General features: G+C 46.6%; 1 protein-coding gene across 2 annotated transcripts in view; it reads right to left on the reverse strand.

Moving 5' to 3' along the window:
- DNM1 (dynamin 1) overlaps positions 1 to 8,905 on the reverse strand; it is a 170,312-nt gene extending 161,407 nt beyond the window's left edge. For both annotated transcript variants that reach the window (XM_084820709.1, XM_084820708.1), the window contains exon 1: positions 8,475 to 8,905. In XM_084820709.1, the coding sequence (XP_084676835.1) occupies positions 8,475 to 8,635 (161 nt within the window). In that variant the 5' untranslated portion in view covers positions 8,636 to 8,905. The remainder of the gene's footprint in view (positions 1 to 8,474) is intronic.
- Positions 8,906 to 25,498: the final 16,593 nt, after the last annotated feature.

Here is a 25,498-nt window from a genome sequence, read left to right on the forward strand (position 1 = left end):
CAGCATTGGGCTGCATGATAGGGATGTGCAAGCAACAGAAATGTTTGTGGGTTGGTCACTTTCACAACTTATAATATTTGCCACACAGACTGTAATGCCCAGACACTGTGTGGACTTGCTCTAAGGGATCAAATCAATCATGAGCTGTGTTTCCCAGAGCTGTTTGAGTTATATCTATTTTATTCTATATTTGTACCTAGGATTTCATGCATCTTAATATCGTAGCAACAAGCAGGGTAGAAATCTAACAAGAAAAATAAACGGAAAGATTGCATGGGCAGGAGAGGAACCAAGCCCTTGCTGTATCATTTATGGATCGGGGATGGGGAGATTGGATCTGAACACTACTTGCAGTTATGGGCCTGGAAGGAATGAGAAGATTATGGCTCCAATCCCACTGCTCTCAGACAACGTCTTCCACACCTCAGTGTAGCCCAGCCCCCGACTGAGCACACACACACACAGAGACCAGCATTCTTGAACCAGATAGCCGTGTGAACGCAACGCACAGAGCAGGAGCAAACTAGGTGAGGCACCAGGCTAACCAAAGGGTCTTTCAGAATAAGAAGCAAATTTTAGAAGGCTCATGCAAGCCATGCAGCATGCACTGCACAGGCCGGGCCGGCCCTACCATTAGGCAGAGTGAGGCGCTTGCCTCAGATGGCAGATGCTGGGAGAAGCAGCAGGGCTGTGGGCAGTGAAGAAGCAAAGGCTGGACTGTGGAGCCAAAGAACTGGGCCCTGCACCCTGATGGGAGAGGCGTGGCGGCAAAGGACCACCCAAAAAGCAGCAGGTGATGAAGGCATCAGGGTGGCAGAAGCAAACTCCATTTTATTCCTGTAGTCGTGCTATGATTTACGTAAGCTTGAAATGTAAAACGGCACACAATCAGTTGCCCAGGGCTGGCAAATATTCCAACGTCTAAGGAATGTAGAAGCAGTTGTAAAGCATGGAATGCTGGTTGCGGGGGGCGGGAGAATGTTAGTTGTGTACTTCACACCTGACGTAATACAATATGGCTGTCTAAGGCCCCCCCCTACCCATGAGACTACTAAGTCCAGGGTCTAAAACTATCTAGCTGCATCACTGGCCGAGAGAAACACTGCCTGCCCTGCGTCCCCTAAGCTGACCTGCTGCCTTCTGGTGTGGTGCAGGATGTGATTCCATTGCAGGTGCTGGAGAAAGATGCAAACGCCCCTCCGGCTGGCTTTTGTACATAGAAGGGGAGGGGCCGCCATCTTCTCTTTCAGCTCAGGCAGCAAAATGCCTTGAGCTGGCCCTGTGGGGAAGTAATTTCTAAGGACAAGGGAGTGGATATTTCCCACCACCTTCCCCACAAAGTCTCCGTCAGTCACCATGGGCTTTAAACATTTTTTTTAAGTCTTTCATATTTTTATGGTGCAATATTTTTTTTCTTTGTATCAGCCACCTTGGAGGCTTGTTGTCAGAAAGAAAGGTAGGAGCGAAACATGTTAAACAATCCTGTGCATGTTAATTACGGTGTCATATTGGTTTTAATGATACTGAAGCTGAAGCTCAAGTATTTTGGCCACCTAATGCGAAGAGAAAACTCCCTGGAAAAGACCCTGATGCTGGGAAAGACTGAAGGCAACAGGAGAAGGGGGCGGCAGAGGATGAGATGGCTAGATAGCATCACCGATGCCATGAATATGAACCTGAGCACACTCTGGGAGAGTGCGCAGGATAGGAAGGCCTGGCGTGCTATGGTCCATGGGGTCACGAAGAGTCGGACACGACTGAACGACTGAACAGCAACACTAAATGTTTTAGCTATTATTATATGTTGTAACTGTATTTTAATGTATATCGTAACATATTTAAATTTCTTGTAAACCACTTAAGATAAATTTTTAAATACGGTCAGCCAGAATTCCCCACCTAGCCACGGCTGGCTGGGGAATACTGGGAATTGTACAACTCTCTTCTGTCTAAACATGCCTAGGACTGCGCCTTAAAAACCCAATAAGGGCAAAAGAACTCTAGTCACTAGTTGGCAATCTGTCCCCACCCTCCATAATAGGGCAAGAGACTCTTGACAGACCCTCAGTGTAAAGCAAAACCATGTCACAATATTGTCCCAGAACGTAGGGAGGGAAAGACCTCACCTCCAGACAAGTAGCTTCCCGCTCCACACATTGCTGGACCACGGAGAAGGAAGAGTTCTTTTCACATACTCCAAGATGGTTTTTTGTTGTGGTTATTACCACCGATCAATATTGGAGGAGAAATACTGAAACACGGAAAAGGATGTGTTCTATGAGGGGGAAATTTGAGCCCGAAGAACCCGCCATAGACTTTGCGGCATAACGATGCCTCTGAGCCTGTTCGGGGTGCTAAATGCCCGTTCAGCGGTAATAGCCGGTGAGGGACATGCGAACCCTAATAAAGGAATTTTCGGAGACTAAAGAGTACGTGGTGCTCACCCCCCTCCCCAGATGGTGTGGTGTTCACCCTGTTTGCCCTTTCAGTGCTTCACTTTCCACACTATCTTTTTTTTCTGGTGCTTCCACGGTCCAAGAGAAGGTTTTCTTTGCTCTCTGAGCATTACAGGTCTAAACCAGACTGGAAACTGTTTAACCTCCATGGCTCAAACCAAAGAAACCAAGTCAGCCATGCGCAGACTCCCTGCACACCCACAGTTTCTGGTCAGAGGAGGCAACTACAAACAGTTGTGAACCAGGGCACTAACACCACAGCCTGGAATCCTCCAGGTCTTGGGAATGAGGTGATCTGAGAGTCAATGCCATGCCATGGATTGCCAAAAAAAACAACACCTCCCTGGTTGGCTTAAATCCCTCAGTTTGGGCCACTGCCTGCTGAGAGAGGCCATTAGATGTTTTGGACCTCAATTCCAATTATCCCTGTCCATTAGCCATGCTAACTGGGGCTGATAGGAGTTGTAATCTAACATGTGGAGGGCACCAAGTTGGGGACGGCTGTTAAGACTATCCGTCTCTACCTGCTCTCAGTACTTGCCAGCCTGGAGAACTGGGTGTCTAGCAGTTCCCTTTCGCAAAGGTATTTAACAAAGATATTTAGGGTGCAATCCTATGCATGTTTAGACAGAAAAAAAGTCCTACAACTCCCAGCATGCCCCAGCTAGCATGGCTGGCTGGGGCATGCTGGGAGTTGTAGGACTTTTTTCTGTCTAAACATGCATTCGATTGCACCCTGAGTTATTTTGCACTTCTATTTTGAATACTATTTTGTTATTCAGAAGTGACAGGCGGGGCAGGGGGGAGGAAATGCAACACTGAATTAGTCAGGAGGTAGCCATTTCCTTTGCCACCTTGACTCAATTTCTCTACAGTAATTTTCTGGAAGGGTTTAACTCTTCCTCTGGCTGTGACAGGCCCGTTTAGAACCCCTCATTATTTAAAGCAGGGGTGGGCGACACACAGGCTGCAGGCTGCATGCAGCCCCCGTGTACAGCTATGGAGTGCCCAAAGGGCCAAAATTAGCTTGTCTGCAAGCTAAATGTGGCCCTTTGGTGCTTCGTAGCCACTACAGAATTTAGAAAAAAATCTAAATTTGACCATTGTAGTGATTTTGGCAGCAAACTGGCAATTTTGGCCCTTTCTAAGGGGGCATTCTATGGACTGTGGCCCGCTGCAGGGGTCCAGGAGCAAAAATAGCCCCCGGACCTCCAGAAATTGCTCACCTCTGATCTAAAGCAAGGATGGGCAGAAGGGGATTAGAATCTACTGGTAGATCTCCAGGTGATTTTCAGTAGATCAACACGGGTTCCTGACCCTCGATAGTTTAACAGTAGCAACGACAAAGGCCATCTTTTCCTCCTAAATTAGGCGACTGAAAATGCTTGAGTGGAAACAGGAGTTGGGGGCGGGAGAGAGAGAGAGAGAGAGGGAGAGGGAAAGGATGTGTGTGTGAGTTCCAGTTCAGGTACTGGAAACAAATTCCAAAGTTGAGCATGTGCTCAGAGGCACCCTTACTCTGCAATTTTGTGTCCATCTTCCTGAGCCACTGTTTTGTAGTTGGATCCAGTTGGTGGAGCTCAGAGTTCTAATCAAAAACAAAATAGTTCCTGGAAGCTGAACCTCTGCCTACCACCATGAAGGCTAAAAGAATTGCAGCAATGCAATCAACTACCCTGGAGACAACTCAAGGAAACCCAGTGAAGTCACATCCTCATCAGGTCTCTCGGGGAAGAGATCATCAGAAAATGACAGAATTTAGAAATCCTGCCCTCCACTGGACAGTTTAGCTCTCAAGTAAACAACAAAAATCCACAGTGCCTGACCACATCCCTCTTCTGTTTTCCAAGAGTCAATAAGGGTGCAATCCTATGCAAGTTTAGACAGAAAAAAGTCCTACAACTTCCAGCATGCCCCAGCCAGCAAGGCTGGGCAATACCTTTTATTAGGACCAACCCAACTTCCACAAAAATGTACAAGCTAGGTGGTACAAAAAGCTGGGAATGGGAAAAGGAACAGAAAACTCCTTTTGACCCTCTTTATGAAATTGGCATAACTTTGAGAGGCTAAGAACATAAGAAGAACCATATTGAATCAGACCAAAGACCAGTATTCTGTTCCCACTTATGGTGCACAAGCGACCAGCAAGATGCCGCTGGGAAGCCCACAAGCAGGACATGATGACAAGAGCTTCCACAACACAACTTGTCTTTCTATACCACTGAGGCCTTAACAAAACTTCCATACTTCTTGAAATGCCCCGCCTTTTGGCATTCAAAATTCAGGACACTAGGTTAGCTAGAATCACCAGATGTCTCTTCTTTCCAGAGGCCATTTTCCTTTTATTTTTTAGAAACTGGAAGAATCCATAAGCCACGACCCTCTTTTCAGGGTCCTCATGAATTGCAGAAAAGACTACATGATTAAGAAGGACTTAGGTGCTGCTTTCTTCTCCACACTCTTCCCCCTCCCCTTTTCAGCTGATTTGATGACACAACAATAATATTATCGAGTCGTGATTTCTTTTAGACAATAGGTGCTTCCAGGCAGAGGGTTCCTGGCTCTAACAATCAAAAGGCACACACAACACACCTAGTAATATTTTGTGAATGAGGAGGAGAGATTGCAGAATAAAAGCCTCATCCGGAAGTGTCCAGTTTGGAAAGATTTGAGCTCTTCTGCATGTGCACCATAAGTGGGTTCTTCAATCCAACAAACAGCGTCTTGGGTTTCTGCTGATTTGCTTCTTCCCTCTAGAAGCAGTGGGGCATCTTCCTGAACATGCAACTATACCAGACTGAATCTCTGAACCCAGAAAGCAGCCTGATCCTAAATGGAATTCAACAGCTCTCTTAGATTGATTTGGTCCCAAACGAAGATGGAGGTGGCCATTTTATAGCCTTTCCAAGATAACAACAGTATCAAAAGCTGTTTCATCGTGGAGGCCGGACAGGTGGTCACAAAAATAGACAAATGCATTTTGTAAATGCTCTGTGGACTAATTTTAAATAAATTGTCACACATTTTTGGAGCATAAAATACGGTTTCATTTTGAAAGCCCCTCTTCTCTTATGGGGAAATCACTGGCTCTAGCGGAGCAAAGTTCCTAACCGGTAAGGGTTATACAACCAAGCCTAAATACACCACTGGCAAGTACCAAATTGTCCCCCACCCACTCCCACCCCCAAGCTGGGCATCTGTTTATGCAGGCCACTTTTCCTGATCATCTGCTATTTGCACAGGAGTTTTTTCTCTCTCTTCTTCTTCTGGAGAATGATTTGAAGGTCACATGAAGGGAAATCACCATGAGCTTTTGCTGTCATCAGCGGGGAGGCACCCAGAAGGCTGAACTCCCTAGCCACCCAGGAGCAACGAATGCCCTTTACCCTCCTGGTTCCTCACAGGAGGAGTGCAGAAAGGTATCCAAGTGATGGTCAACCTCGTCAACAGTCTCCCTCCATCTTGTGGCTGCCAGGTAGCAGCAGCAGGTCGTTGGTGAAACCAGGCAAAATTGGGAAGCAGAGGACCTTGGTAGCATTTCACCTTGCTGGACTGGGTCCAAGGCAAGGCTTATAAACAGATAACGCAAACTCCTCTTGCGACTGGGGGCGGGGCGGGGAGGATTGCACTGTTCTTAAAGAGCATCTTGGCAATGAACGTGTTGTGCATCGCTAATACATTTCTTGACATGGACTGCTACATTCAGATGCCACCAGTAGGATGGTTACACTTGGTTCTTATTTTATTAGCCCCCACACACCTCCATAAGCATTGTAAGGAATTAAAACATGGAAAAATACAGATCGATGCATACATTGCATCATTTAGCCGGGGGGGGGGGGGGCGGACACGGCAGATCCCCACAATCGCAAAACACCAAAGCTTGAAAATCTAAAATTGTGGCTATTCCTCCCCCCGCCCCAATATTTTCCGACTCCCTTGAGATTACATAACATATGGCCTCTTTCGTTTGGGCTTGCTTGAGTCCTGGAGATTCAAGATGCAGCGCTCTCCCTCAGTCTCTCCTTGAAGCAATGCCCCCCCTTTCCTTCTCATCTTCGCCTCTCACCCCTACTAGCAATTGTCCTCAAGCAAGAAAACGAAAGGGGGGGGGGATCCTCCCAGCCTTGCTGGGCACTCCGCCTTCCTGCATTGAGCTTCTCCCCTGCCCCCTCCCTTTCCACCTCCAAATAAATAAATAAACGATTTAGGATTAAAACCGCTAAATCTCCTCCTGTGCTGTGCTGCAGACACAGCGCGTCAGCCCTCTCGCCTCCTTTGCTCTTTCTCTAACCCCTGAACAAATGGCTCCTTTTGTGCAGTAAGTCACTGCAAGGAACAGCGCGGGGAGGGGGGGGGGCTGCTGCTGTAAGCCCCCCTCCCGATTTACACACATAGTCAGAGACATTATAATCTATGCTTTGCTCACCTTCACCCTCCCCTCCCCTACATATGCAAGAAGAAAACCAGAGCAGACAGTTAACTTAGCTTGGCATGAGTTTAGCATCTCATTCCTGCCCAAATACACACACACACACGTATGTACACGCATATATGTGCAAACATTTACATACACACACACTCACGTATGTACACGCATATATACGCAAACATTTACATACACACACATGTATGTACACGCATATATATGCAAACATTTACACACACACATGTATGTACACGCATATATATGCAAACATTTACACACACACATGTATGTACACACATACATACGCAAACATTTACACACACATGTATGTACACGCATATATACGCAAACATTTACACACACATGTATGTACACGCATACATATGCAAACACTTACATACAGACACATGTATGTACACGCATACATACGCAAACGTTTACATACACACACACATGTATGTGCACGCATACATACGCAAACATTTACATACACACACACATGTATGTGCACGCATACATACGCAAACATTTACATACACACACACATGTATGTGCACGCATACATACGCAAACATTTACACACACACACACATGTATGTACACGCATACATACGCAAACATTTACATACACACACACATGTATGTACACGCATATATATGCAAACATTTACACACACACACACACATGTATGTACACGCATATATATGCAAACATTTACACACACACACACACATGTATGTACACGCATATATATGCAAACATTTACATACACACACACATGTATGTACACGCATATATATGCAAACATTTACATACACACACATGTATGTACACGCATATATATGCAAACATTTACATACACACACACATGTATGTACACGCATATATATGCAAACATTTACATACACACACACATGTATGTACACCCATATATATGCAAACATTTACATACACACACGTATGTACACGCATATATATGCAAACATTTACACACACACACACACACACACACACACATTCACACACACAATTTCAGATGTATCTCAAAGTCCGAATTTGGTGCGGTTGTCTCTCGTCCTGATGAAGGCGAGAGCTCGTGGAATGTCACCTGTCAATCACGGTGGCTTCCCGTGCGTTTTTGCAAGGCAGCCCCACACCAGGGAGCCTCTGCAGTGGGGGTGGGGGAGATGGAAGCTTTCTGCCCCCACATCCAGGGGGGCCTAAAGCAGCCCCCTTCCCTGTTCCTACTGCATTTCGCGCTCCAACGGGGGCGTGCTGGGGAGTGGGGCATCTTATTATTAGCCGGGGGGGGGGGAGAGAGAGGGAGAGACGCGTGTCTGCGCGCATGCTGTCAGTTTATACGTTTGCGTGCCGATGTTTTTCTTAACAGTACGTATAATGCGTTTTTTCAGCCGGTCTTAACGGCCGTGAGAAAGGTACGAAATGAGATGAGACGGCATGACAGACATGAGCTTTCCGCAGCAGCGCCCAGAAACATCGCCGTCATCTGCTGCAGAGCGGAAGGCTTGCAAAGCGACGGGCACAAAAATGGGGGCGCCCGCGGGGCAGCGGCGCAGCTCTGTCTTACCTGCCCACGAAATTTTCCAGGACGGAGCTCTTGCCGGCGCTCTGGCCCCCAACCACGGCGATCTGGGGCAGGTCCAGGTTGGCGTTCTGGCCGATGGCGGAGAAGGCATCCTGGAGCCGGTTGACCAAGGGGATGAGGTCTTCCATCCCGCGGTTCCCCATGGCTGTGCGAGGGAGGCAGGCAGGGAGGGACGGAGGGCTCCCCGCGGGCTTTTAATCCCAGCGATCGACGGCAGCGCCTGGACGCCCCCGCCCCAGTTCTCCGTGCGCGCGTGGCGGGGGCCCTCCTGCCCACCTTTCCCAGCCCCGGGAGTCGGGGTGCCCTCCCTTTCCTCTCCTCCTCCGCCGCCGCCCCGGTCCCCTGCCTCCGCGCCTCTGCAGCAGCGCCGCCCACCGCGACTGCCGGAGCTCCGTTCGCCACCTGGTCGCGGAGCCGGATGGAGCGCGCGCTCCTCCCGCACCCGCCGCGAGGGGGCAGCAAAGAGCCGCCGCCGCGCTCAGAGAGCTTCATGGGAGTTGTAGTTCCTGCCTTTTTGTTTTTTGTTTCCCCCCCCACACACACACACACACACCTTCCTCCCCCGCCCCCCCCTTCAAGTTTAATCCGTATATTGGAAGCTCACTTATTTATTTTATTTTTATTTTACTTATTTCATTTCTATACCGCCCAATAGCCGAAGCTCTCTGGGCGGTTCACAAAAACTAAAACCAAACGGCACACAATAAAACAATTTAAAATATATAGAACGTTAAAACCACAATATAACAATACCACCACAATAAAACCTAGCAGCAGTGCAGGAGTTTAAAATACAGATTTAAAACAGCAAAGCTAAAAGTTTAGAAAGCTAAAATGCTAAAATGCCTGGGAAAATAAAAAGGTCTTCACCTGGCGCCGAAAGGAATACAATGTAGGCGCCAGGCGAACCTCACTAGGGAGCTCATTCCAGAGCCGGGGTGCCACAGCAGAAAAAGCCCTCCTCCTAGTAGCCACCCGCCTCGCTTCCTTTGGCAGGGGCTCACGGAAAAGGGCGCAATCCTATGCTGGCTGGGGCATGCTGGGAGTTGCAGGTCTTTTTCTGTCTAAACTTGCATAGGGTTGCAGCTTCGGGGAATTTCTGGACTCCGCGGTCTTATGGGGCCCTGCCCTTTACATGTGTATTATTGCATACTTCAAAACGTGGTAAGCCTGCTGCCAGGGCCTGCACAAAAAGTAGGCATGGTTGGGCACTTGCCCAGGTCCCACACCCCGGCAGGGGCCCGCTGACAAGAGCCGGAGTTTCTCCCCCTGGACACGCTCATCCTCTTTGCTGTTGCAGCCTGCTTGTTCCCCTGCCTCTCGCTCTGGCCCAGACAACAGCGGTGGTGAGGAGGAGGAGCGGGAGATGCCACAGCCTGCTTGCTCCCTGGTTCTCTGCCTGCCTGCCTGCCTGCCTGCCAAGCAAGCAAGTGGGAGCAATGAGAAATTGGAGAGGCAAGAGCCGCTGGTGACAATGGCGGTGAAAAGGCAGACTCACTGAGGGAGCAGGCCCACTGAGGGCGTCTTGCCCAAGGGCCCCCCAAAACCTGGAACTGGTGCAGTTTGCTGTGTTTGGGGGTCCCTCTTGCTCATCCTGCCAAATAGGGCCTTGGACACCTCCCCCACAGTGCCGCTGTGTAAGCTTGGCTCTCCGTGTTGAATATCAGGCCTCCGTCTCAGAACATGTGATGTATTTTGCTTTAATAGTAACTTAGGGCAGCACACGTGGTGTATGTGGGCGTCCCAATGTTATCCCCATAACAACCCTATGAGGTGGGCTAGGCTGAAAGATGGTGACAGGCCCAAGGTCACCCAATGTGATTCATGGATCTGCACCCAGATCCGTCTCCTTCGTTCAACACTCTGTCCACTACACTAATGTACTGATGAGAGAGAGTTCATTCCTCTGAGTATGTAAAGAGTGGCTTTACTTCGGCCCTCTTCATGTGCTTTTTTTGATGTTACTCCAAGCCTGAGCCCTGAGTAACCAACTCACACCGGCTTCTGGAATAAGGGATTAAGGGCACAATCTTATGGCATGTGTCGACAGAAAGAAAAAAAAAAGTCCTACAACTCCCAGCATAACCCAGCCAGCCATGCCAAGAAAATGGCAGCCCCCCCCAATTTGGATTGTAACCCCTTGCATTTTTTAAATTCTTCACAGAAAGGGCCTAATTTATTGTATGCATATATTCCAAATACTTGTCACCCAGTTTTTTAGCAAAAGTATCCATGCTGGCTTCTTTGGAATCTGTGGAAGAAGGATGATTTTGATGAGATGGGGGCATTTGTGTCTTGATGGGGAAACGGAGGGATGCATGTGTGTAATGGAAGCAGGAAGCCACAGTTGGGGAACTCTTTTCCAGGCAGAAAGAGCAGTGGCAGAGGGGGAGAAGGGAAGATCTATTCTGTCGGCAATGCTGAGAGACCATCTGCCTTTGGCTCTTTTCCTCCCTCAGCTGTCACCTAGGATTCCATCACGCTGTCAGTCATTCCATCTCAGCTGATTATTATAAGAAGTGTGCCTTTGAGAACTGGTTCCTGAGCCTATTTTTTTCCCCCCTCCTCCTTCCCCGTCCCTTTTTCCTTTTGTGTCATGTACTTTAGATTGTAAGCCTGAGATCAGGAACTGTCTTGTCTTGTGTGTGTGTTTTAATTGCTCTGTCGACCACCCTGGGAGCCTTTTCAGCTGAAGAATAGGGAGAAAATGTTTGAAATAAGTAAGTAAACAGATCTGGAGCAGGCAGAACAGAACCGCTGAAAGAGTTTCACCTGAGTGAGCCATAAGGCTGTTGTCTTGGAACTGTCAAACATTGGAAGGGATGAGAAATCAGAATTGATTTAGCAGGGTATGTTGCTGTCGTGAAGATGAAATAAGGATCTATTTTGTTAGAAACTGTTCAATCAAACAACAATACACTTCCCAGCGTGTAAAAACTAAGGGTGCAGTCCTATGCATATTTAGGCAGAAGAAAGTCATACAATTCCCAGCATTCCCCGGCCTGCATTGTTCCCTGGGGAATCCTGGGAGTTGTAGGACTTTCTTCTGTCTAAACATGTACAGGATTGAGCCCTAAGTGAATCTTTGTGAAGTACGTTGTATTTCTGTAAGGGCTAGCAGGGAGAGACATTGTTTTAAGTAATGCTATCTTGAAAAACGAAAGTTCTCGTGGCACCTTAAAGACAGAGGGTAGTATCCAATGTAGAGTAGACCTACTGAAATGAATGGGACAAGTAAGTCTTGACTAACTTCAGTCGCATTCATTTCAATGGGTCTGGTCCACATAGGACTAACATTGGGTACCACCCTGAAGCTGCAATCCTGTACATCAGGGGTGACAAACTAAGGGCCAAATTCTGTATCTGAGAATCTCTCTGGGGCCGCAATTCAGTAGTGGGCGGTAACAAAGGCAAAGTGGGCAGTGCCAAAGCGGCCAAGACCGAATATAAACACAGACACGCGCACTCGCTAACATGCACACTCTCATACACATGCAGTCCCCGCTCCTCAAAATGTCTTTCCCCAGGCTGCAATTAGGCTTTTACAAAGCCTAATTTGCATGCATTTATCAAAAAGTAAGTCACGCTGAACTCAGCGGGGCTTACTTCTGACTCGACTCGTCTAGGATTTATCGCAACAGAGGCTTTAGGAAACTGGGTACCCACTCCTGCAGATTCATTCAGCGTTGCTCTCAGTTTGGGCTCTAGTCCATGATAAACCAGGTAGTCTTTCGGGTGCCACAAGAACTTTTTCCTGCAACAAACCAGTGCCAGCTCCGGGTTTTGGGGGGCCCGTGGCCAAGACACCCTCCGTGGTCCCCTTCCTCAATGAATCTATCTTCTCACTGCCAGTGTCACCAGCTGCTCTTAAGAATATAAGAACATCAGAAGAGCCCCGCTGGATCAGACCCAGGGTCCATCTAGTCCAGCATTCTGTTCACACAGTGGCCAACCAGCTGTCGACCAGGAACCCACAAGCAGGGCATGAGTGCAACAGCAACCTCCTGCCCATGTTCCCCAGCAACTGGTATACACAGGCATACTGCTTCCGATACTGGGGGTAGCATGTAGCCATTGGGACTAGTAGCCATTGATAGCCTTATCCTCTAGGAATGTGTCTAACCCCCTTTTAAAGCCATCCAAAGTGGTGGCCATCACTATACATCTTGTGGGAGTTCTATAGTTTAACTCTGTACCGTGTGATGAAGTTCTTCCTTTTATCTGTCCTGGATCTCCCACCAATCACCCCTTTGGGTTCTAGTATTTTGAGACAGGGAGAAAATGTCTCCCTATCCACATTTTCCACACCATGCATAATTTTGTAGACGTCTATCATGTCTCCCCTTACTGTCCTTTCCCCCCACAGGGATCTGTATTAGGACCAATGCTTTTCAACCTGTTCGTAAATGATCTGGAATTAGGAGTGAGCAGTGAAGTGGCCAAGTTTGCAGATGACACCAAATTATTTCGGGTGGTTAAAACAAAAAAGGGATTGTGAAGAGCTCCAAAAGGATCTCTCCAAACTGAGAGAATGGGTATCTAAATGGCAAATGTGGTTCAATGTAAGCGAGTGTAAAGTGATGCGTGTTGGGGCAAAAAATCCCAAGTTTCAAGTATAGCCTGATGGGATCTGAGCTAGCGGTGACCGACCAGGAAAGAGATCTTGGGGTTGTGGTGGACAGCTCAATGAAGATGTCAACCCAGTGTGCAGCTGCTGTAAAAAAGGCAAACCCCATGTTAGGCATAATTAGAAAAGGGACCGAGAATAAAACTGCCAACGTCATACGGCCCCTATACAAATCTATGGTGCAACCACACTTGGAATGCTGTGAACAGTTCTGGTCACCACACCTAAAAAAAGATAGTGTAGAGCTGGCAAAGGTGCAGAAAAGGGCAACTAAAATTATCAAGGGGTTGGAGCATCTCCCCTGTGAGGGAAGGTTACAACATCTGGGACTCTTTAGCTTAGAGAAAAGGCAGGTGAGGGGAGACATGATAGAGGTGTACAGAATTATGCCTGGTGTGGTGACAGTGGAGAGGGAGACATTTTCTCCCTCTCTCAAAATACTAGAACCCAAGGGGCTCATCCCATGATGGGAGATTCAGGACAGATAAAAGGAAGGGCTTCTTCACACAGCGCAGTGAAACTATGGAATTCGCTACCACAGGATGTAGTGATGGCCACCAATTTGGATGGCTTTCAAAGGGGTTGGACAAATTCCTGGAGGAAAAGGCTATCGATGGCTACTGGTGCTGATGGCTACATGCTACCTCCTGTACCAGAGGCAGTGAGCCTATGTCCACCAGTTGCTGGGGAACATGGGTGGAAGGGTGCTATTGCGCTCATGCCCTGCTTGTGGGTTCCTGGTCAACGGCTGGTTGGCCACTGTGTGAGCAGAATGCTGGACTAGATGGACCCTTGGTCTGATCCAGCAGGGCTCTTCTGATGTTCTGACGTTCTTACATTCCCCCCTCCGCATTTTTGGAAATTTCACCAGATACTGTCTGTAGACTTTCAAGCCTATTTTAAACTAAGCGGTGCAAGTGACTAGAAACTTGATTTAGAAAAACAACACACACACAGACACACAGACACACTCACCCTGAGAGCTTAGATTCAGTACCCATTATCCAATGTCTGTGCTTGTGCTGTAAAATAATGGAATACACAGCCATCTATGCCGATACTCAGTTGACATCAGATTTGTAATAACTGCAAAGTGGTCCTTCTCATCTTTGGATACGTTTCCTGGCTACCCTTCCATCTGATGAGTACAGTTTGTTCTTGCCTTCAGTTCCAGCTTTGGCGTTACGTTGAGTGTATTACAGTGCAGCTATCCACCGTTTTATGACAAAAGAGATGTCTTTTTTAAAAGCAAAGTGACTTCTATTGAAAAATTGGGGTCCCACCTTCCTCCCCATTTGGTTGTTCAAGTGGCACAAGAGGGATTTTCTTGCTTGGAGAAAATCTTTGCCCAGGAGCTACCATCCCTCTACCTCCCAAAACCAGCTGGCAGGATTTTTCTGCCCTTTGCAAGATTAAAAATGGAATTAATAGTTTTTAGGAAGCAGGCCTCAGATATGAGCCCTGGAAGTGCATTCTGTCAGCCACTTCGATTTGTGCTGCAAAGAAAAATTAATTCGGATGAATGCCATCCTTGGCCCTGTGGGGAAGAAGCAGCAGCAAGGGAGCAGGCAAAGGGAACTTCAGGGCCTGCTCCAGTTGGAGTGCCCCTCCCTAGGGAGATGAGAGGGGGGAACAGGGCCATCCCACCAGCCCTGTGACAGTCTACCTAATTATTTTTTCTCCCCTCCCCATTGCCTTTTCCTTGTGTGTCATGTCTTTTTTAGATTGTAAGCCTGCGGGCAGGGACTGTCTTCTTTGCTCATTGATTGTAAGCTGCTCCGGGAGCCTTCTTTGGCTGAGGAGCGGGAGAAAAATACAATAAATACATAAAAATAAATAAATGCCAAACTGGAGGTAGCCATAGCAGACTGACACATATGCAGAACTGGGTCTGCCGCTGACTTGAATGCAACCCTAGGGACAAGAGATCCAGAGTGCCTTCTAGATCTCCCATCACAAGAGCCCTGCTGGACCAGACCAAGGGTCCATCTAGTCCACCATTCTGTTCCCACAGTGGCCTACCAGCTGCCCACAGGAAACCTACAAGCAGGATACGAATGCAACAGCATCCTCCTGCCCATGTTCCCCAGCAACTGGCGTACATAGGCATACTGTCTCTAACACTGGAGGTAGCATGTAGCCATCAGGAGGAGTAGCCATTGATAATGAGAGCCACTGATAATGGCTACTAGTTACCTTCCCTTCTCCTGCCTCTTCCTCTCTTTGGCGTGAATTCTCCCCTCCCTTTAATTTTGGGAGGTCACCATGTGTGACATCTGCACAGCCCTTTTTCAGTAACCATGGTTAGCCCCAGATCACAGCTTGCAACAACCATGGTTAGAATTGAGAAGTGGGTTTGCAAACTGGTTTGAGCTAACCATGGTTATGGGAGAGGGGCAGGAGAGAATGCAGTTGGAGCCGTAATGCTACACCATAGTTCAGGGGTCCCCCAACATGGCTCCCACAGCCACCATAGTGCCCGCAAGTCCCCAATGTGGTGCCCATGGGCACCCAAAAAATATGTTTAAAAATATATATATATTTCCATTTTTTAAATATACACTCGTGGATTTGTATTAAATGCATACAGCTTCCTAGCAATTATACATGGGTTGCAACAAAAGTGGACCAAATATCCAAATAAGTATCCATTTGAAGGTGACATCTATATGCCACCTGTTCAAATATTGAAAGTGTTGTAAGGTCCTCACTCCATTGCAGTAAAAGAGGTAAGTGTTTATCCTTCCAATGTTGTAATATTAGTATTTTAGCTGTCAAAAGGGTGCGGAGAATCCATTTATGGTGACCGTTTGTTAATTTCCATGAAGGAGGTAAATAATTCAGAAGAGTGCGTACATCATTGAATACTGAAGACTGTTCCAGTACAAAATTTATCTGTGTAATAACCTTCTCCCCCAAGGAAGCAACTACTGGACACTGCCAAAACATATGTTAAAAAAGACACATTAGCTGAATTGCACCACCAGCACTTAGCCAAGTTAGACAATCCCTTATTAGAATTAGACAATCCCTTATTGTCTAAATCTAAAAGACGTAGCGCTGTCCAACAGACCCAAAGCAAAAGTTTTTGCTGAATAAGATGCAGCCTATTTATTTAACTAATTTATTTCATTTCTATACTGCCCAATAGCCGTAGCTCTCTGGGTGGTTCACAAAAATTAAAGCCACATGGTGCAGCATAAAACAATATCAAATATGAAAGCTTAAATCTGCAGTGTAACAGTACAACCAGCATAAAACCTAGCAGCAGTGCAGAGATTTAAAATATAGATTTAAAACACCAGAGCTAAAAGACTAGGAAGCTAAAACGCTAAAATGCTGTGAAAATAAGCCCAAGATCCATAGACATGACAGGCAGATGCCAAAGGGGGGACCCGTTGATTAGGCACTTTGTGGTGGTGCCCACAGCAGTGTCTCCAGTAACCAAATGCACCCACAGGTCCCAAAAGGTTGGGGACCTCTGCTATAGTTAGCTTCAAACGTAAAAGGGAGGGGCAATTCAGACGAGAGAAGAAAGGGGAAGAGGAAAGGAGTAGCATGCCAGCCCGCTGCCACTCAAACAGTATGGGGCAAGATGGACCCATGGCTTGATGGCATAGTAGGTCAGTCCCTATAAATTTCATAGGTCTCAATCCCAAATCAATGTCTTACTTCCAAGTCAAGAGGTTGCAGCAGAGGGGGATAGGATAGGAAGCAGGGCCGTTCCACCAGCCATGCTGTAAGACCGCTTGCTTTTTTTCCTCTTACCATCCCTTTTTCCTTTTGTGTCATGTCTCTTTCTAGATTGTAAGCTTGTGAGCAGGAATGGTCTTGTTTTTGTTGGTTGTATGTAAGCCGCTCCAAGAGCCCTTTCAGCCGAGCAGCAGGATAAACATGATTTAAATAAATAAGAAACCTTGCATAAGGCAGCTTCGTACGTTCATCAAATCTTGTAAAAAAGACACAGAGCAGGGGCCTGTTAGATGATCTTAAAATGGCACGGGTGGGAAGGCGCATGCATACCGTATGCATGACGCCCTAAAATCCGGCCTTCAACGACTGCCCAGGCCAAGATCCCACTTGCCGCCACGCTGCAGCTTGCCTTGTTTTGCAACAGCTTTCGAAAAGGGGAGGATGCAAATCCATGTTGACATAGCAACTGTCAGGTTTTATTCTGCACTTTCAGAAAGCTCTTCTGCCCCACCGCTCTGATTTTGTTCGTGCATCATCTGGCAGCGAGAGGTGAGTGGCCACAGGCTCGTGTGTGAATCTGAGTGGGCGCTGAGCACCTCCACCTTCTGCTGGCACTGGCAAGAGCTGCAGGTGCCCGGAGAGACTCTAAATAAAGCATCTTGCCTTTAATTTGTTCTGCAGGGGAATCGTACACGTCTGAGTCTCAAGGTGTAAAAATGGAGCAGGCCTCGTGATTCTCATATGCAGCAGTTTGAAAGCCGCTCTTTATTCTTTTTCTTTCTTTTTTACCCTCCCAAACCATGTAATTTACTGGAGAGGGGGAAAGGACAGGAAATAAAACAGGAAATAGACAATGGAAGTAAACTGAGTGTGCAGTTGCATGAGCTGTTTGCTATGAAACGGTGTCCATAACACTTTAACAAGTGACAACAGGTTCCAAGTGGGACCTACATCCAACCTGTGGGAATGACCCCACATCAACCAGATGCTATCTGCATAGTTTTTTTTACCAGATTCAGTGCAGGCACACTATTAGCACAAGATGATCTTGGACATGTGTGTGCACACAGAATTGTACCTATTTAAAGGGTTAGTGTCAGTCTGGAGACAGAGAAAACCCTTGTGCGAAAAGGAAGCACAGATTCAGGATCAACTCTGCCGTGAGGCAAACTGAGGCAGGAACATTAAAAGGGCAGCAAATCGTCAGTTGTTATTATCTTTTAACAAAAGGTAGCGGGCAACTTTGGATTTTTCTGCTTTGGCTACTGAAATGTCTTGGGAGCAAGTCTGGGCACGAAGTGTAGCCATGGTGAGGCCTGCGTCAGCCTGGTCCTCTCAGGGATATTCCAAGGCCTCCCCCTGAATGTCCAGCATTCATCTGAAAAAAACAACAACAAAGCCTCTCTACCCTATTATTATTATTATTAATTTATAAATCACTCCTCTGCCCACTGAAGACTATACAAAATTCAGATGTTTGTGTGGACGTAAGAAAAAGCACGCAGGCGAAGTTCTACTCAACTGGTCACTTACAAGCAATACAATTAAATCACTTTCAGCATTTTCAGCTATCTGTATTTACACTCTGGCTGTTCCACCATGATTTCCTACCTGGTCAGGTCCCCTTCCCTTTTCTGGCTATAGGCTCAGCCTATACAGTTGGCTGTTCTTTTGATACAGGTGCTCAAATCGGAAACAGGGGTATCCATGAATTTTGGGGAAATCCAAGCAACAGCAGTGTGTAGATGGAAACAAAGGAATCTGACGGCAGATTTTATCGATGACGTTTTTGTCCACCCTTCCAACAAGGAGTCTAAGGCAATGCACCAAACTTGTGAGGTAGGTAAGGCTAAGGGAAAGTGGCTGCCCCAAGGTTACCCAAAGAGTTTCATTTCTGAACAGGGATTTGAACCCAGATCTCCTGGTTCCTACTCCAACAGAAAAACCACTGCACCATGCTGCCTTACCAAGTTTGTACAGAGCAGAGAGGGTGAGAGACAGAATGAAGCTCAATCTGGCACCTTCCAGATGTTTAGACTGCAACTCCCATCAGTCCCAGCCAGCATGGCCAATGGTAATGGCTTATGGGAGTTGTAATCCAAAACATCTGGAGGGCATTAGTTTGCCTACCTTTGCAATGGTCTGACTCAGCATAGGGCAGCTTCCTTTGTTGACTCAGCACTAACCCCTCCTGTATCCAGTTCGTTTTGCTTATATAGGCAATCTTACATCCGATGGGAGGATTTATTGCGTTGACTCACGTTCTTGACACATTTTGCTCGGAGGACTTCGGTTCGAATGAGGTGGTCTTCACATTTAAACAAACAAACACAGTTCCTGAAACGAAGCCAAAGAACTGCAGGTTGCCAAGAAATCATTCACGCTTATGCAGTAGCACCAAGGATCTCCTGCAGATTGTCTCATATGGTAGGTGGGTGGACCAATTATCTGCACAGAGAACTTTGACCGACTGAGTTGCATGGCAAATGGTTGTTTTTTCCTCCCCTTCTCCCGCCATTCCTGCCTCCGACTTGTACAAAATCTGGTGAATTTTTACAGCTAGAAAGTTAGAAAGAAAGAAACTGCATCTCTTTTGTCCCTTTTTATCAGGAGACATCACTATTTTCTGGTCCCTGGTAAATCACTTCCTTGATTTAATGTTTAATTCTTATTTATTTAATATATTTCATAGCTGCCTTTCAAGGCTGTCGTCTTCCCAAGGCAGCTTACAATATAAAATGGTTAAATTCAATACCAACAAATTCTAAAACCACCTTAAATTGTATTATTGTTTGGGGACACTGTGCTTCCTGTCTCTCTCTTTTTTTTTCTTTCTTTCTAAACTCAAACGATTACAAAGGCCTATTTTCATTGTTCACATCGATGCTGGGCAGAGAAATAGTTCATCTTGAAAAATAATCATCACTTTCCTTAGGGTGGATCTATATATAAAACACACACACACACTCACACAACATAGGAAGCTGCCTTATACTGAGTGGAGAGGGAGACATTTTTCTCCCTCTCTCATAATACTAGAACTCAACAGGGTCCTCCCATGAAGCTGACTGGTGGCAGATTCAGGACAGATAAAAGGAAGTCTTTCACACAGCGCAGAATCAAACTATGGAATTCACTTCCACAATTCACTTTGGATGGCTTCGAAGGGGGATGGGACAAATTCATTTCTACTCGTGCATCAAAAATGCAGTTCCCCCCTCCTCGGTCCGTCCTAGCACCTCAGGATTCTGCCCGTCTCTGCCACTTCCCTGCACAGCATGTTTAAATCCTGTTCTTCAGCTAAGCTTAAAAGAACACGGGTGAATTAGTTACTAAGTGGATTGGGCTTCTGAACCTGGGCTGGAAAGTCAAATGCATTCTGGGAAGGATTGTTCTTTGCAAATTGGCTGAATTGTGGGTTTTGCTGGTGCCTACATTTATGTCAAGCCAGAAGGCAAATATTATCTAGCTGTCTACACACACATACACACGCAACCCAGCTTTAAAGCCATCTCAAGATATAACTGTCCACAGCCTTGTGGACGTAAGCAGCAGTTGAGCAATCTGCACTTCGTTAACCAGGAGGATCTTTCGTTTTCTTAAATAAAGCAAACATACCGGTGATGGGTTGGAGCCAGATTTACACTGGATCGACTGCGCTGATGGAAGCAGAACTTCCCGCCCCCTCCTTCCCACGGCAGTCCCTCCAGTCTGCTGAAAAGGCTACACAGAGAATCAGGAGACCCTGCTGTGGTGTGGTGTGTTATCATCTCATAGAGTTGGAAGGGGCCTATGAGACCATCAAGTCCAACCCCCTGCTCAATGCCTGATTCCCAGGCGGTCTCCCATCCAAGTACTAACCAGGGCTGACCCTGCGTAGCTTCCGAGATCAGACAAGAGCAGGCGCGTCCGGCCCTTACGAGGAGAGACGTTTGGGGTATCTCCCAAAATCAGACTGAGGGACTTTCTGCAAGCAGTTCCCGCGGAATGTCCCTTCCTCTCACGGAAACTGGATCTTGGATCCAGCCCCATATAGTCTTGGCAGAACCATTTCAGAATATTGCACTATTTTAGCTCATATCTTATTTATTTGGGCAGTGTGCTGTGTGTGTGTTAACATTTGCAAGGCCTAATCACATGGCCATAATGAGGCCGTGGCATTCCCATGACAGCAAAGAAGAAGCTTCAAGGGCTGTGGATGCTTCACCTCCCCTCTCCCTAATAAGACGCCATCTGCGACAGGCCCTTAGCATCCCTAAGAATCGTAAAACAAAGAACTGTTGGTTGCCATCTGGTCACACAACCTGTCTCCACTCCCCCTTCAACCGTTGATTCGATTCCTCTGGTCCCAGCCCTGAACAGATGGCAACCCGCCCCGTCAGAACTCGCCTTAGATGTACATCCCTAACACGTACGTTTTAATTGTTGTGAACCGCCCCAAGAGTTTCGGCTATTGGGTGGTATAGAAATGTAATAAGTAAATACATAAAAGGGCCTCTTGGTTTTAATGGTACGGGGCAGCAGCAAAACACTACAGAGCCTCCCCATAGCAAGATCAATAGAAAGAGCTCCTACTTTTGGAAGATCGAATTCTCAGAAACAGCAAATATCACACATCAAACCATACAGGCAACATCAGCATTGGCCCTATTAACAATATGGGAAGAACAGAATGGAAAAGTGACATCTTAGGACTAAATGGTGTTAATGCTGATGGCAGCCTGAAGAGCCATAGCTCAAAGTCAGAAAACTGCAGGATTTCTAACACTGAAATCTTAGGATATGGAACTGTGGCAAATAGTCATGGCAGAAAAGTTGTCGGAGCAACTGATACTAGCCAAAGGCAAGGTCAAAGCATTGGACTTTTATAAAATATGGCAGGATTTTATTATATATATATATTAATCAGGGACATGGACAGCAATATTTGTCAAAGCCTTTCCTCAGGCAAAGAGACTAAATATAATCTGCTGTGGTGAAGAATTATAACGAAAACCTCCAAGCAGCCTGTGGATTCTACCTACAGTATATCTTGGTTTGTAAGGTAAAGGGGAAAAAATATACATATATCTGAAATGTATTCCCCTCTGTCAATAATTAGATTTAAATCCAATGTGCTTGCTTGCTTGCTTGCTTGCTTTCTTTAACGGTTTAAGTATTTAATTTTGCTTTGGAAAATTAATAAAATATTTTAAATTAATATTTTAATTAATTAATATTTTAGAAGGAGAAGCCGGTAAGGTGGAGAGGGTGGTTGTTTAGCTACCTAATTAAACCGCCTGGCAGAATCTTTGTTTTACAGGGATAAAAAAATTAAATCCAAAAAAAGAGAGAGGGCCTCTTTCCTTCCTGCTTCCCAAAGTAAACAGGATGCAGGGAGGAGATTCAGTTTGGTACTACACTGGGGGGCTCCAGAAGGAGATGATTTGTGCCCAGCTCCCTCCCCCACACCCATCTCTGTGTTTTTAGCTTAGGAGCTGGCAGGACTAAAGGAGAGTGAGAAAATAACTGATGAATCAGGGGCTGGGGGCAACAGCAAGTTCTTTGCAATATCACTGAAATCATAAAATAAAACCCATGATCATAAAATAAAACCCATAAAATAAAACCCACGAAGCAGGTTTCTTTGTTTGCTTCCTTGCTTACCATGTGAGTCCATTTGTGATAGAGAGAGCAGGGGTGGGCAGATTTTAGGCTTGTGGGGTCAAAGTTTTCTATTTGAACCCGGAGAACCACCAACTGCAACTTGGTGCAAAAGACGCACACTTTGGAATTAAATAATTCTGAGCCCAGGAACTTGTTCTGAGTGCCAGACCTGAACGGGTCGCTTAGTCCTTCCACACACACACAAATTGGCTCCTGGCTACGGGGTTGCACTCTCCCTGAAAGGACATATTAATACATATGACTATGTGTTTATAGTCATATTTATTGTTCAATGTTATGCGTCCTTACTCTGTAGTAAGCCCCAGAGAGGCCATTTGTGGACCAAAGGGGAGGTAATGCATCACCAAAAAGAGGACACGTAATGCAAAAAAGAGTTCCATAAAATGAGCATATGTTGATTTATATGTATAGATGCAAACTTAGAAACAATTATTCTACTTTCAGTAGAAATGCAATACATCTCGCCATGGAGGGGAAGACTGTGACCAGAAGCTTTTCTACACAAGGCTGTTAATTGTCTGTATCTACTTATGGTTTCATCACAGAACTGAGATCCAAGCACTACACAAAAGCGTTTCCTTTCCTGCTTTTCCGCTACATAACCTTTAGGTGGTATTGTGGTACAGCGGAATAGTGCAAATACACACTTTCTTTCGCTTTCACAATTAAATGCCACATTTCCCCCGCTTTTAAAAAACTCGTCGAAATGCTAGCCGAACACAGAAGCGAAGAGTCACGACATTGTCTAAAGAACCTGTAAACAGCTGTGAGTAGGGAATGATGAGGACATGATAAATGCCTCATGTAGAAAAGGCCCAGGTGACCTATGTGCTTGCTGCTACGGTTGCTGTTCACGTTCCAACTCCAAGGCCTCTGCTGCTCTGCCTTCGTTTGCATCTTTGTCTTTAAACTGGACTGGACAGCCCTTCAAATAGAGATTGCCTTGAGGACTGTAAAGGAGGACACGTGGCCACCTTGGAAGCCCCGTCGTACATACCGAGTTCTATTTCTGATGGTAAACATGCACAGGATTGCACTTAAAATTAACCGAAGAATTCCTCCCTACAAGGTACCGAAGGAGCAAAGCCCTCCTGCAGGACCAGAACAAAATTCAGAAGGATACAACCGAGGGGAGGAATGGCAGTTGGGAGACAGTTGAGGGGAACACTTGTTCTGAAAAAAACAATACAGCTGTTAAGAACTCCTGCAGATGTCATAGGAGAGAGTGACACATGGAGCCATCGACCCCACAAGCGAGCTGCATGCCCTGTGCATAGATGGAGTGGGAAAATAAAGCTGTGGCATGGCGTGATATGTGGTAAACCCACAGGGAGAGTCACAGTAAAAGGAAGAGAAATGACATGATTAAAGGGATGAAGGTGAAAACATATCACATCTAAGGAAAGATTAAAGGGAAGAAAGAAAAGGAAGCACCGGCAGTTAGATATCAATAGGTTAACCGTGTCCTTCCTAGGGATGTATGAATCCCTTACCTTGCTCCACTGATGGTCATTCCGCGGTGGGAGGGGGAAGCGATCCGTCCTTCCCCCCGGAATCCTGCCCAGCGGGCTTTGCTCTGCAGTGACTCCGCAGAGCTGCCAGCTGGGGCCACCCGCAGCTGGACTTCCAGCTGCTGCTGGGCTGCACCAGCCGCAGATGGCCACTACGCCATTTGCGCCCCTGTCTTTTGCCGTGACAGGCTACGTAAATATATACGTGGCCTATCACGGCCTCCGCAGGGATGCAAATGGCCGCTACGCCATTTGCGTCCCTGCCAAGTCATGATAGGCTACATAAGTATCTATGTAGCCTATCATGGCAAAAGGCAGGGACGCAAATGGCGTAGCGGCCACCATTTGCGTCCCTGCCTTTTGCCGTGATAGGCTATGTAGATACGTATGTAGCCTATCATGGCTTGGCAGGGACGCAAATGGTGGCCAGCATAGCGGCCACCATTTGCGGCTGCAACCCGGCAGCAGCTGGAAGACGACCTGGAGCCGCTGCTGCCGCTGCCGCCGCCACCACCAGATAGGCTCCGTCCCAGGGGGATTCCACAGGGTGGCGGGGGGGTTGCCCCATTCCGCCACGGACTGGATTCTAAAGAATCCGTGGCGGAATTCTCCAACATCCCTAGTCCTTCCCCGCTGTGGGTTTGGCAGCTTTGTGCATGTACCGACATACGTGCCTTGGGCTCCTCCACAAATGGGAACCAGGATTGACTCATGATCCCTCATCTTCTGGAGGAGCCGTAGGGTACGTTAACATTTGTGTACGTTTGTATTTATTGATTTGATTTGTACCCCACCTTTCTACCAAGAAAATGGCACTCAAGGTAGCTTACAACCCTAGCTAAATAAACACTTGATTAAAACAGGAAAGGCACAATCTTATGCATGTTTAGACAGCAAAAAAGTCCTACAACTCCCAGCATTCCCCAGCCAGCTCTGCTGGCTGGGGAATGCTGGGAGTTGTAGGACTTTTTTTGCTGTCTAAACATGCATAGGATTGTGCCATAAGAAAACAAACACATTAAAAGTACAATATGTGCAGTTGGTTGTGTGTGTATGGGAGGGGCGTGGCCAGTGTGACCCCCCTCTCATGCCTGCTTTCAATGAGTGAAGGGGCTAGCCAGTGGGGGTTTAGTTTGCCTAAACTAGGCCGACCATATTTCCTTGAGACAAAAACGGGATGTTGGGACGACCAAAACGGGACGGGGTTAGGTAATATTCCGTATTCATGAAAAAGTAAGACGATAACAAAAGTTTTATTACATGAACATACTGAGCTAACATTTATTCTTCAGTGACAGAACTCATACAAAAATTTAGGTAGACGTAGAGGGGACTGTATTTCACCACGATCGTACCATGAATATTTCTCCGACGAAGTAATCTTACGCAGCAAATTTCGGTCTTTCAACACCTTATCAACAGCCTGTTGAACCGAAATACGAGTCTGAAAAGTCCGAACCAAACTGAATGGAGGGCAGAAAGAATCTCTATGGGCGGAATGATGGTAG

Source organism: Heloderma suspectum, chromosome 14, assembly GCF_057233095.1.
Source record: "Heloderma suspectum isolate Gila_16-S chromosome 14, 16-S_ref, whole genome shotgun sequence".
Taxonomy (NCBI): Eukaryota; Metazoa; Chordata; class Lepidosauria; order Squamata; family Helodermatidae; genus Heloderma; species Heloderma suspectum.